This window comes from Phoenix dactylifera, chromosome 12 (genome assembly GCF_009389715.1).
Source record: "Phoenix dactylifera cultivar Barhee BC4 chromosome 12, palm_55x_up_171113_PBpolish2nd_filt_p, whole genome shotgun sequence".
Lineage (NCBI taxonomy): Eukaryota > Viridiplantae > Streptophyta > Magnoliopsida > Arecales > Arecaceae > Phoenix > Phoenix dactylifera.
The window spans coordinates 7343821-7357504 of NC_052403.1; the positions used below are offsets into that span (position 1 = coordinate 7343821).

General features: G+C 37.9%; 1 protein-coding gene across 3 annotated transcripts; it reads right to left on the minus strand.

Moving 5' to 3' along the window:
* Window positions 1-562: 562 nt before the first annotated feature.
* Window positions 563-13125, minus strand: LOC103697462 (transcription initiation factor TFIID subunit 12b-like). 3 transcript variants are annotated; one of them, XM_026801427.2, is made up of 9 exons: window positions 12301-13125; window positions 11604-11828; window positions 7703-8302; window positions 6837-6911; window positions 4361-4439; window positions 3903-3967; window positions 3690-3701; window positions 1244-1279; window positions 1024-1124 (listed from the first exon to the last, which is right to left on the minus strand). In XM_026801427.2, the coding sequence occupies exons 1-7, from the start codon at window positions 12910-12912 to the stop codon at window positions 3693-3695; spliced, it is 1665 nt and encodes a 554-aa protein (XP_026657228.2). In that variant the 5' UTR covers window positions 12913-13125; the 3' UTR covers window positions 1024-1124; window positions 1244-1279; window positions 3690-3692. The 3 variants fall into 3 exon arrangements, with proteins under 3 accessions (XP_008777545.2, XP_008777554.2, XP_026657228.2); XM_008779323.4 differs by lacking the exon at window positions 3690-3701 and having other exon boundaries at window positions 563-1124; window positions 12301-13124; XM_008779332.3 differs by lacking the exons at window positions 1244-1279; window positions 3690-3701 and having other exon boundaries at window positions 563-1124.
* Between the last annotated feature and the right edge of the window lie 559 nt (window positions 13126-13684).

A 13684-nucleotide genomic window follows, 5' to 3' on the forward strand; every position in this document is an offset into this window, starting at 1 on the left:
AACAAATCCAAAACGTACAATTATGTAAAGATTGGACTTGGATAGTGCCCATAAGTACAATTGCTCACAGATTGTGGACCACTGAACTCCTCCGTGACATATGAATTCCTGGCTCAGATAATTGCGGTTGGGAAACCATTATTGATTGCCAGAAACATATAAATGCTAAGTACTTTACATGAAAACATGTGCTGCGAACATTAACGTTCTCATTTTGTGAAATGCTCCTCTCATTCTCCACAGGGATACAGTGCCACAACATGAGACCACTCTAAAAGAATTCTGCATCCCCCACTAACTTCCCATATACTTATCTGTGCACAGTAAAGGCCCTACAATATCTGCATGCGCTTACAACACTGCACACAGAGTCGTCATGTCCTTTGGTCACCGATAAAGTAGGATCACCGATACAGTAGGGTCACCGATACAGTAGGAATATCATCACAACATATTCCAATAAACCTGAAAACAATCAGGCACTCAACTATCTGTTTTCAAAAAACTAGTATAGCGTGTAGTCATCCAGATTCCAGTGCTCGAGTTTTTATCTCAAAATGGATATAATTCAATCTGATAGAGCTTTTCAACATAATGGCCTTTTCTAAATTCTCCTGTTGTTTTGCTAATTATAAGATTTTATACATGGGTTATTTACAAAATGCTATACAAAGTTTTCCTATCTTGATTATTTGAAGTACATACGACACAAACATGATAAAATAAATGAGCTGAAGACATGAAGCAGCTCTTAGTCCAGTACCTACTTGAGCAACTCTTTTCTGAGCCTCCCATGATTGAGTACAATGGTGACACCAGAGCTCAGGCACAACACAAATTAGTCATTAAAGAGACAGATCTCAACCTAGTGAAGATACTCACATTTCAGGTCTCGCTAGCAAAAAGCAATGGCGGGAGAGAGCATATGAAGTGCAAAAGAACAGCTAAAACCGGTGTACTTTGTGCAACATTTGGGAGCCAACTGCTGGAGTGGATAACTGCTCTGAACTAGGTGAAGCTTTTATTGGATGATCACTAGCTGGATCACTTGCAACCTGTTTAGTCGTTCCTTTGGCAACACTTGTATCTCTGTCTGATTGCTGGGACTCCATCAATGATTGAACCTGATGTAAATTTCTATCATCATCACTAACTACTTTTACCTTGTGCATGTTAACAGTAATGTGTGTGTATGGAAGTAAATCATAATCAAGTTGAGACAACCAAAAAGTTCTAGAACTACCATTTCCAGACGTTTCTTGTGGACATCAACAGGTAACTGCAATTGTTACAGAAATGCATCAGGATTCGTGGAATCATCAAAGAAAAGAAAGTATGTCCACAAACAATCTACTGCTTTTAAGATATATTTACAAATATCAGATCAAAATTGAAGGATTTGAAGATTTAGAAGGGAAAAACAAAATGAGAGAAACAATAAAATTGCAGTTGAAGAAGAGGGGGAAAAAGGAGGAGGATTCAAGGTACAAAGGTTAAAAATGGGCAGTATGTCTGCGTGGTGCTTTCAGGCAAGTGGCAGGAGATCTAGCAATGCAACCAACAGATAGACATTTACTTTTAGAGCATACTTATGAATCATGCTCGAAATCCAGTACCAAACTCTAGGGTTTTGTTCCTCACGTTCCTAAGTTTCTCTAGTTGGGTACTTGCTTGAAGAATTATTTGTTTGCAATAATCATTAAAAATGGAAGACATACAAGCATCGTTGTCAAAAATGGCTGCACTCTCATGTCAAAATCAACCAGGATGAAGATGCAGATCATCCAAGGTTGCTTCCTCTTCATGTTATACCATTTGAAGCAACAATTGTTAACAATAGAAACATAAAAGTATCACAGTCAACAAGAGCAGCATTTTCATGTCCAATCTTTCAAGTTGATGAGGCTCTTCTAATCCTCTCACATTGATGCATCTATTCAAAGTTTGCTTCCTCATATTATACCACTCAATGCAACAAAAACACATGTGCACATACATACACAAACAAATGCGTGCATGTGCAAACATATTATATCACCAAAATAGTTTCCTGCATTCTTCATATTAGTTGAAGAAATCTTTGGCCCTGATTCTTTGGATAATTTTTGATGGGATTGCATTCCTTTTTGATTCTCTGGCTTATAATCTATGCCTTAAAAATGGACCCTGCATCATGTTCTGCATTTACTTTCTTAGTCAATTAATTAATTTACCTGTGAAGTACATAGCACTCATGCTCAATTTCTTGAATTACATCAAATTAGTTTTGTAAGATCCTTGTTACTCGTACAGATCTTTATTCTACATCCATTCCACAATCAAAGAAAAATGGCCCAATTGCTTCTCTTCCACAGAGGTTGGTCTTCCATTGTACAACAAATTATTATTTGCAATTAATAGTGCAAAGCTTCTCTATCAACTATCCAGCATTTCCTTAGCAGCGACTTAATTGACCAATTTATGAATCAAACCAACTCAGAACTCCCTTACTACTCATCCTTAGTTAAACCTGAATAAAATGTCAAATATCTACAAAATGATTTATAAGTTGAATATCAGAAACTCCTTTTTGTTATGTAATCATTAATTCCGACATAAAATCAAGTGTGTTACGATAATTTTTTAAAATTATTTCAAAATTTTAAAGAACTTGAGGCCATTACTTCGAATGATATAATGTACTGCACATATAGCATATTATATTATTATTTGGACAAGTTCACAGAGTACCTTTAATTAACAAACATAAGCAGCACATGATGCTCGTAGCGGAGGCTGAATTTTGACAAGAAGGGTGAAAGGTTTTCAAGTTGTGCACGATCTCAGTTTGTATCAGTACTGAGCACTCATGGATATGATATATATAAAATTCTGGTCATTATTATCTTGGCTCAAATAAAATGATATGTTCAGAAATATTGGCTGATATGGTATCAATATATGCACTGATATTTTTCAGTCATTTTTATACTTAAATAGACTTTTTTAACTATTAATGCCTAAAAATGGCTGTTATTCTCAATTGTACCATACCAACCTAGATTTCTATATCTCAGTTCCAATATATCAGCCAAGATCTTGGAAACTCTCAGTATTTTCCAGAGTTCCTCAACTTCCACCTAAGCTGAGATAAACCGAGATCTCTGCCCATCTCAGTCTCAGTCAACTATAGAGATTTCTGATATCTCAGCTTTTAAAAACCTTGGAAGGATGTGAAAACATGCAAGAAGGATAGAACAAAGATGTATACTAACTTGATATCCTAGAACAAAATGAGAGGGTTTCAGTCTTATTCAAAACTTCAAATCTCTATTTGACTTACCTACATAAAGGAGAATGGTTTAGAGAAGCTGTCTAACTAAAATAATGTCACAGTTAAGCAGTTGCATTGCAAGGCAGACATCAGGAGTATTGACACTAAGAAAGAAGATGGGGTGGATGTTGAGATCAAGAAAATAATAATACAGCATGTGCGAAGCATCCTTATTTCTGTTCTTTTTAACTTAAGACATATGGTTTGTTCTTTTAATTGAAAATGCCATTTGAACAATATCATAGGATGAAAAATAAGTAGCATCTTGCACCCAAACAACAGACGAGATAAGCAAACCAAACAGCATCAAGCATTGATCATCGAGCATTTCTTCCAGAACCTTATTTTTGTAATAACCACAAAAGGGTAGCTTTACCAGTTAATTTACCTGCACAAGTCAAAAAATAGAACTAATAATGCTTCTACACCACCAAGCTCCCTTTGACCCAACACATTTTGGTTTTGTTTATATTCTAGATACAAAGGCTTGGATTTTGAAGCAGATTAAGAATGCGTAGGTATATTTGTACTGCAAATATTTGAAAAAAAAGAATAACAATTGAAAAAAAAAATAAAGAACATTTCTTACGGATTTTCCTTGGTGATTTTGCTCCTCCTTTGTATAACCTGGAATGGTCAACTTCCAGTTTTTCTCTGCATAAGATCTTCCATCAATTAGATTCTGGAAATTAAAATAGCTAATTTATAGCAAATGCATGTTTTAAAATTTTCATTTAAAAATCACATATTAGGAACAGACAATGGGGAAGCAATGTTTTTTCCTCTTACATTTGGAGTTTGCTGAGCTGATACTCAACATCAAACAGCAAATTTTCAATTAAAAAAACCAACTATTAAAAGAAAAAAAAAGAATTTGCTATCGCCAGCATTTGAAGTTTATATGAACAAATGAGGATTAAACGTACAAAAAGGTTTGCTTTAAGGAATAAAAATAAAAGCAAAAATCACCTGTTAATATTTGAGTTCAATAATTATTATATGTAAGTAAACCAAATGGACAGAAATGGTAATGAATGAGTTGCAAACCTAGGTGCAGCAATACATCCTTGGCCTCTAACATTGAAGATTTACGATGCTTTGCAAGACTACATGCAAATGTGGTAACCTGAAAGTAGCCAAATCATCTGATATTAAATCAGTAAGTATAAACAATATAAGACAATTGACAACAGCCAATATGACTGGGACTTGTTTCCAGACAATAGTTTACAGGCCACAAGCTGCAAGAAAACATACTGCATAATATGATGCAATACGAATGAAGGGGCATATAACAGGGACATTAACCCAAGCTATTATTAGCTGGTCAAAGTGCAGCTGAATTGCATGGTAACACAGCATGAAACAGTGACAAATGATTACTAAAAAGGATAGCATAAATTCTGAAGTACATGTGATGAATGTGCAAGATGATACAACTTCTTCAAAGTGTTAAAAAACAAAGACTAAAACAGGTGACATGAATTTTGAAAGTTAGCCAATCTACAAAGGACAGTGTTTGGTCCACAAATACTTATAGCTACTCTCTAACTAGATTGATTAGGTCAAGACTAGCCCAAGTCAGAGCATGCAAAGTTTACATTAGCTTCAGTACATGAGTAAAACAATGTTCAGCAAGCAAAACCAGCTTTCTGGCAGAACTAATAGACACATTCATATACCTGTCAGCACAAAGTGTACTCATATATAATGACTTGGCAAGTATCATCCAGAGACATATATCTAGAAGGCAACTGATTTTTCTTTGGACATGAAGCAATTGAATGCTATAAAAAATCTTGTATCTAATTATAGTGAAAATGTATGTGATTTTAGTGAAACTGTCTAATGAGATCTGCATATCTATGTTCCAAATTCTGGCTGGAGGATCTAAAATATTTTTCTTTTAGACCTGGTGTATCCTGTACATCCTTTAGTTTTCTTCCTTGTGCCATTCCTGTTTGATCATGTTTCTGAAAACATTATGTTAATATAAGAAATAATATTTAGCTTACTTCAGTTTAAGCATTAGAGACTGTAGCATTCAGGTTATGTAGGAATCATCACTAAGGCCCCCCAATTTGTTGCCACTCAATATTAATGGTAAACTTTCAAAGCATAAAAAACAGACATTCACAAAAATTATAAAATTTTCCTTTGAATATGAATGGAACTCTTTCCTGTGGATAAGTAGTTTCTGCTGGCAGAAAAATCAGATGTACATGAATTAAATTTATTATTGCTTATGAATTGTATGACAAAAAAATTTCACTAGTCCCCAAAAAAAATGTGGATGCTGTGTCACTCACCGAAAACCCACCACAAGCATGACGCACCGAGCAAACACAAAATCAATGACACAACTTGACTAGTGAAACCACCACAAAAACTGAAGAGGCAATATAGAATTTACTTTTGAAGAACAGCCGCATAGACTAAGTTGTAAGCTGGTTCCTTTTTTGAGCACTGACAACAACTAGTTTAAATACTTGATTTTAGTTTCCATTCAAAAGCAATTTCAACAAGCATTTTACAGATTCCACTACTTATATTTACAAGATTATGTCCTTCAATTTTGAGTAATAATCGCACATTTAACCCGAGTCTCTATGGATTCAACATGCCTGCGCATATTCTTTTTTGGTTATCGTGTCTATGCATTTTGAATGTTGAAGCTTAAAATTGCTCAAGAGAAGGAATCACCAAAATTTAATTGTTGACATAAGAGAAAAGGAAAAAAAATTGATAAGCCAAATTCAAAGATTGCATTGTTAGTTCATAACATGAAAATGGATAAAGTATTCCAGTTATTAGCACAAATCTATAATAGATGTCATTTGTTGTATGTAATTTAACTACAGCCAAGTAAAACATTTAGGATTTTCTATGCAAGCAAAATACAAAGACAATGGCTCCCAAAATACTGCAAAGTCAAACAAATCCTTGTATAAACTATCAAGGCCCATAGTTCGGAATCATTTAGCTAGCAGTGCCCTTGAGAGTAAGATCATACACAACCCAACCTATTTAGCTAGCAGTGCCCTTGAGAGCAAGAAAGGTGAGAATGGACTAGATAAGGTTCATCTATGGCATTCTTTAGACTAAGTGAAAACTGGTCCTAACTTATAATTGAATTTTGGTTTTTTTTAATTGTCAAACGTAAACTTATTTAACTCCATTATGACATGGAGGAAACAGATTTGAAACATGGAAACAGCCTCTCCATGCACGGAGGCAAGGCTGCGTTACATCTAACCTTACCCAAACCCCATAATTGCAGGAGCCTCATGCACTAGGCCACCCTTTTTTTCTAGCTATCGAACTTGTTAGGTATTGCCCAATCTCCCCATAAACTATGGCATAGTTTGGATGGATATGTCAAAACAAAACAGGATCTCCTGATGCAATTGGTCACATATTACTCAGAACAGGAAAGAAAATAGAAGATCGGGAGTGATTAAATATCACTACCGATGACCACAGCATGGTTGTATACTGTATTAGGGGAAGGAATGTGCATTACTGAATTAATGAAGTTGTCAGCCATCTCCAAAAGGAGGTCTTCAACTTCGGGATCCAGCTTACATAGGGGATCCACCTGAAAGAATATCAAATAAACATTACAAATTAAATAAATTCAACATATAATAAATGAATGCCTAAAGCATTTTAAGATACATACTTAAAAAAAAGAAAAACAAGAAAAAGACTGCCCCATATATTATACAACCCAATTATTAAGTCACTCGTCAAAAAATGATAACAAATAAACTATATAATTACAATAAATTTAACATATATAGCATGAAAGCCTGAAGCAATTAAAGTGATAACTTAAGAAAGATGCTTTGATAGAAAACAAGAAAGAGAGTTATTGCCTCTAGATGCCTTCACATGGACATGCATTATTTCCATCTTTGCACATGATCGTAAACATTCAGTCACCGATAAAACTAATTCCATCTAACATATTGGTAATAAAGGCTGTTCTTCCTGAGTTCACCATCCATCAATTTTACCATGTTCATTTAATACAATGTAGTTTTAACTGCATTTGCTGATACATTTGATTGACTTAATCATTAACAGTCAAAAAAAAGTTTGCACCATGATTATCCTGAAGTACTAATCTCCTGAATGGTTTTAAGTTTTAGCCTTTGTTCGCCCATGTCGAGGAAGCACCAGCAGTAAGCACTGGGTTGGCAGGACACCTATTAAGTGATTTTAAAACTTGTACCTAAAAAGTGACTTATCTTTTTCCCAACACGAAACATGTATGCAAGTGACGTGCAAGAGGCGCTTAACTCTTTGATCTGTCATTAGTATAGAAATAGAATCTTGAACTGATTTAGATAGCTAAACCACCACCAAGCTCAGTAGAAGATGCACCTGTGAAACCAAATCCTGGATCTTTCTCTTTCCAAGAAGTTGATTCGTTGCTTCCATTCCTTGACTTGAACTACCACCAGTCATAGATGCAGGTGTTTCCGGTTGTGATCCAGTCAAACTTACAGATTTTTGGGGTGCAGGCCCTGGCATCCTTGGAGATTGCTGCTGCAGCTGCTGTTGCTGAAGCAATTGTTGTTGCTGAAGCAATTTTTGTTGCTGTTGCTGTTGCTGAGCACCCAGCTGCTGCTGCTGTTGCTGAGCACCTAGCTGCTGCTGCTGTTGCTGAGCACCCAGCTGCGGCTGCTGTTGTACCAGTTGAGAGATTTGCTGTTGGGTCAGGCCCATGGATTTTTGATGCAGCTGAGATGAAGACAGTTGTTGTGGCAGGAAGGCTTGCTGCTGCCTCTGCTGTTGTTGAAGGTGATAGGAAGGAGAAACTGGTGCACCCATTGATGGCTGCATTTGCTTCAGCCACTGCTGCTGCTGCTGAGAGAGAGTTGTCTGCACCAGTGCCGATTTCCCATTTTGAGTTAAACCAGGTAACTGGGGGTTCATTGCTGCAAGCGATGGTGCCCTTGGTAAGCTTTGACCAGGTAGCTTCTGCTAGATGGATTCAGTTATGAATATTACTGTTTATTTCAAAGAAATACAAGACAGTAGACCGTAATAGTTGCAAATCCAGGCAAGTAAACTGAACAAAGGTATAAGCAAGTCATCCTGAATTCAAAAGTGCTGCATAGCCTTGCAAATCTCGGTAATGAAGTTGCTTATGTTTTGAACATTCTATTCCATTAACTCACTCATTTCTAACATCAATAAAGGCTACCATCCTGTTCAATCTCTACTACAATTATGCTCAACTCCATCCACCCCTCTCACCCTGACTTCATTTCATGCCTCCAATTTCCATTATAAATGTTAGATGGCCTAAAATATAAACCATACTTCTAGCATGAATTTTGATGATGATGTGGAAAAAGTTGCAACACAACCACCATACTTATATATGGGGTCCATATTTTAAGGATGATGATAAAGGGGCTGGCCTGTTATGGAATGATATGAAGCAAGAGCAACAGCAAATGAAAGAGCGATTAAGGATGGCAGCAGGTCAGATTCGTTTGGATTCAAGTGGGGTTAATTTATACTATCGAAGGTCCATTGGTCTGAGGCCTAATCTATCTCAACCTGCCAGCAGGTGACAGTTCCTCTCTCAACAATGTTAGGATGAGTAAAGAGAGGAATTGAGGAACAACCAACATTGACAAGATAAGATCAATTTGTCAATCAGAAAGGGGGTTAGATCAGATTGGATCATGGATCATAAGAATCCATTCCGATTCTTTCAAATTTTTTTAAAATACAGCAGAAAAATGGAGACTTAAAAAAAGAGTCAACTCAAAAGTGGATGAAAATAAAAAACCACATATAGAAAAAGACTAGTTTCCACCATCATAAGCCCATAAATAGGAGTCTATTGAATCGACCATCTTGTATTAGTTATCCAAGATGTCTAAATACTACCCATCAATGCAATTACCATTTTAGGTAAAATATTTTAGGGAAAAAGGATTGTATGTTAACAAATAATTGTAGAAATATGAAAATTTGCTTCTTTTCTTTAACTCCATCAACTCCGCATTTCTTTATTCACCATTTGAAAGTTTGAAAACCTCAAGGGCTTTCCAATTTCACATGCTCGAGGCTAGCTAGTGACAAATATGTAATTCTAAAAGTCAAAAGGTCAATAAATTATAGGAAATAAAGTAAAAAGGGTTATGTGATACATAATACAGATTTAGATCTTACAAAAAGGGTGTCCTAGTGCACAAGGCTCCTACCACCGCAAGGTCTGAGGAGGATCGGATGTTGTATCCTTACCCCTGCATATAAAGAGTCTATTTCTATGTTATGAACCTATGACATCCAGATCATAATGGAGCAAACTTATCATTGCACCAAAGCACGCCCTCATAGATCCAGATCTTATTATCCTAACTAATCCCAATTCAAGGATGAGATCTAGATCATTTAGGGCCATTTTGATCTTGATCATAAGATCTTCATGATGAATCATAAGATCTTAGCAACAGTGTGAATAACCAAGGAATAAAAAAGAAGATACCCGTTTCAAGTGGGGCAGCAAGCTATGGCAGCATGTTTTGGACGATGGACGAGGGATGGTGGCACAGCAATGGGGCCTTTGGTGAGGCAACAAGCAATGGACCACCACAAGGAGATGCCAGCAGATCATGAACTGCTGCAGGGGTGGGGTTGATGGGTTGCGACAAGGCGAGGCTGATGGGCCATGATGACGGAGAGAAAGGGAGAAGGGGAAAGGAGGAGGATCAAGACGTGGAGGAGGAGAGGAGAGCAAGAAATGGGGGATAAGGAGGAGAGGTAGGACAGTGATTGCGAGGAAAGGGTGGGATTAGAAAGGAGAGCAAGAGACGGGAGAAGAGAAAAAGAGATCAGGGAGATTGCAAGATAAAGTAGAGAAGGGATTAGAGAGGAGAGGTAATTTGGAAAATTGAGAGAGAGAGCGGAACTAGGATTTTGTCTTATATATAATACACTATAAATATAATATTAGTATTAAATGTCTTTTATTGTGAGGGAAAAGGTTGGTTTGATCCACCCCAAAACCAAGCAAGAATGATGGACCCAATAGGTCTAGTTAAATAGGTTTAGATCAAAATTGCTATCCCTGAGAGCAATGATTAGGAACAGAAGACAAGGCAAAATGGCAAAGTTCCAACAATTATTTATCATGTTTTAAATTCACACATATAGACAAATAGACAAATGAAACAACTCATGAATGATTTCATGCATTTTTTTTGTTAGTCAAACACCAAAAAAATCAAGCAATGGTGACATGGCATTTGCAAAGCTTTCATTAAACATCTAACATTTATTCAATACCTTTTACTTAGTTATCTTTTAAGATTGACAACTAGAGTAGTTCATAATCAATTAGAAGATACCATCTAGGAAGCACTAATATTTTAAATTACATGCCATGTTTATATTGGATACCTATCAAACACCAATACTTGTAGGATACCTCTTAGATACATATCCGATAGCTATGTCAAGTATCTATTTTTTTAAAATTAAAAGAAGTACTCCCGATACTTCATGAATACACTCAAGATACCTCCTAGATGCATCCACTGAAGAGGCGCAAGGGCATTTTCTTTCTTTCTTTTTAACGCTGACCATTAAATCATGAACGATCAATTTTGTATTCCATGATGTTAATATGAAATACGAAGTATGGATTGGTGTCCATAGATTTCAATGACTAAATTATAAGCTTCAAAATTTGATGCTATATCAAGTATGTCTTATGTTATTTTGATAGCCTACTATATTTTATGAATACTTTGTATATGCATATACGTGTAGATATTTCTATATTTATGCATACATGGATGTAAAATACATATATATATTCTTTGACGTATCCTACTTGTTGCATTCTACTTCTTTCAAGATTTGTCGTATTGGCGTATCCATATCATATCATATCCTTATCTGCACCCGTGCTTCATAGGATACCATGTACACTAAGACTTATGGATTAAATGTTTTGAACTTCACTCGAGCCCTGTATTAGAGGATCAGAGTTTGTTTTCACCAGCGTTATTAAAAAAAAAAAACTACAGTACAGCTACTTTTCTTTTGGTGGTGGGTTATACACGACTCTTGCATGATCTGAATAGGGAAATAAATCAAAGCATAAGTTGAAAGCTGTCACAGGTAGCTACACTTGCTCCTTTAATCTAAGTAGGTGGGTCATAAAAGAAAGATCGCATATATCACTCCTGTCATATGGAATAATTTCTTCACCACACAGAAAGATTCATAAAAAGTAGCAGTCAGCTTGGAGGCATGCCTGAGAAGATGCGAGAGCCATTTGTTGCGACAGCTGCTGCTTCTGCCTCATTTGCCCCTGGGCAAAACGTTGCTGACCATATGACGGAGGTCCATTAACTCTTAGCTGTGGATTCAAACCTAGCGAACCCATCACACCCACTGTCTGCATCCCTTGCAATGCCTGCCCTGATGAATTACCGGGATGCAACTGTGTACCTTGGGCCAAGCCCATCTTCTGCCTTGGCTGTAAGTAGATAAGAAGTTAAATAGCTCTTCATACCACACCTACTACAATTAGCGAAACAAATCCCCAAGCAGACAAAAACTTGAAAAAATTCACCCTTAGTTTGTTCATTTGAAAATGATGCACAATTTTAAAAGCCTCCCAAGATTCGGTTTTATTTTGTCCCAATGCTATGCACCAGAAGTTTTCAGATTCTAGTTGCAAATCTGGGCTCTCCAATCAACTTATTTCTTTTTCCTTCCAAGACAAAATCAGTTATAATAAAGACTACTGTTAATTGGCATGTAAAAGAACCAGGATTTATTAAAAAAAAAAGCATCAGAAATCCAATCTCCCATCTACTATGATTAGAGAAAAATAAGTAACATAAAGAAGTATTCATTCATCACAAATACAGTTCTCAAAATAAAACAATTGTTGTTCAAGAAATCCAAATGAGCGAATTGCACGTGGAGCAAGGGCAACCGATCACCTGCGCGAGCATCTGGGACGGCAGATTGAGATGCGACACGGTCTGCCCAGGCAGCATTGGCAGCTGCCCGGCCTGCCCCATTGTCCCCGCCCTCGACATGCCGGCAGCCAGCTGCTGCTGCTGCTGCGCGCCGCCAAAGTTCATCTGCCCGCCGTACACGCTTGCGTGCTGCTGCCGCATCGCGTTGGCCGCCAACGCCGCACCATACTGCTGCTGTATCTGGCTTATCCTCGGCATCGAACCCGATCTCAGGAGGCCCTGCTGGAGCTGGAAGCTCGTGGAAGGCGACATCAGGCTCTGCTGCTGCTGCTGCTGTCGGTTTGGTAGCTGTTGTTGTTGTTGGGCTTGGAGCTGATGCTGTTGCTGGGATTGGGGATGCTGTTGCTGCTTCGAAGCGTAATCCAGGGGGGCGACAGGGTTGATTTGGGGCTGGGCTTGGGGGATTTGGGGGGAGGAGATCCGGGAGAGGTCGCTGATGGAAGGGGATGGGGGGATCTGGGAGGACGGGAGATTAGGGTTTTGGGGGTTGAGGGTTGGGATGGGGTCGCCACCGCCGCCGCTATGGGTGCCGAGGGGCTTCTGAGGGGAGGAGGAAGTGGAGTTCTCCGCCATCACGGAGTTTTTTTTTCTTGGATTGGACTGGTCGTCAAGGCGGAGTGCAATCAATGGAGAACTCGGAGCGCATCGCCGAGAGAGGAAGGGAGAGACTGGGGGAAAATTCGGGTACGAGGGAATAGAAGGAAAGGCGAACGCCGTTCGGGAGTTTGCGACCTCGGTCGGGCGTTTCTGAGTTACTTGTTCGCCGCGGTTTGGTTGGGATACCGCTTTCCTGTCGGTTCTATATATTTTGAAACCAAAGGATCGTGCACCAACGCCCTTCAAACCACACACGCTTGCTTACACACATGCTTGAAAAGACAAGCATGACATCCACGTGCGATCGCCTATGCCTCCATGGATCCTTTGTTGTAGAAGTTCACAAGCAATTCCGGTTGCACTGATCCCTGGTTTGATTTTCCTTTTGAAATATATGAAAGTGTTGCTAATATGAAAAGCCAAGCATGATAGGAACACCAATAAATATATGGGCACCGGTAGTAGCTTTAGGTTTAATCGAATCGAGCTTGCTAAACTTAAGCTTTTGTTAGTCAGAAGTCGAAGCGAGGATGGATGGCACTTGAAATTGAATCCCAATACCTCATTCAAAGAACAAGAAAGAGCTTCATCCGAGTAAAAGTTTGGTGATATGAAGTATAAGTGTTGAGCTAGAGTTTCTAAGTCCTCGATATAGAAAATTATTACAACAAAATCTCCTTTTGATCCAAACACGGTCTAACTCAATATTTTTGACCAACCTCAAAAACCATCCAAACTGCAATTAAGT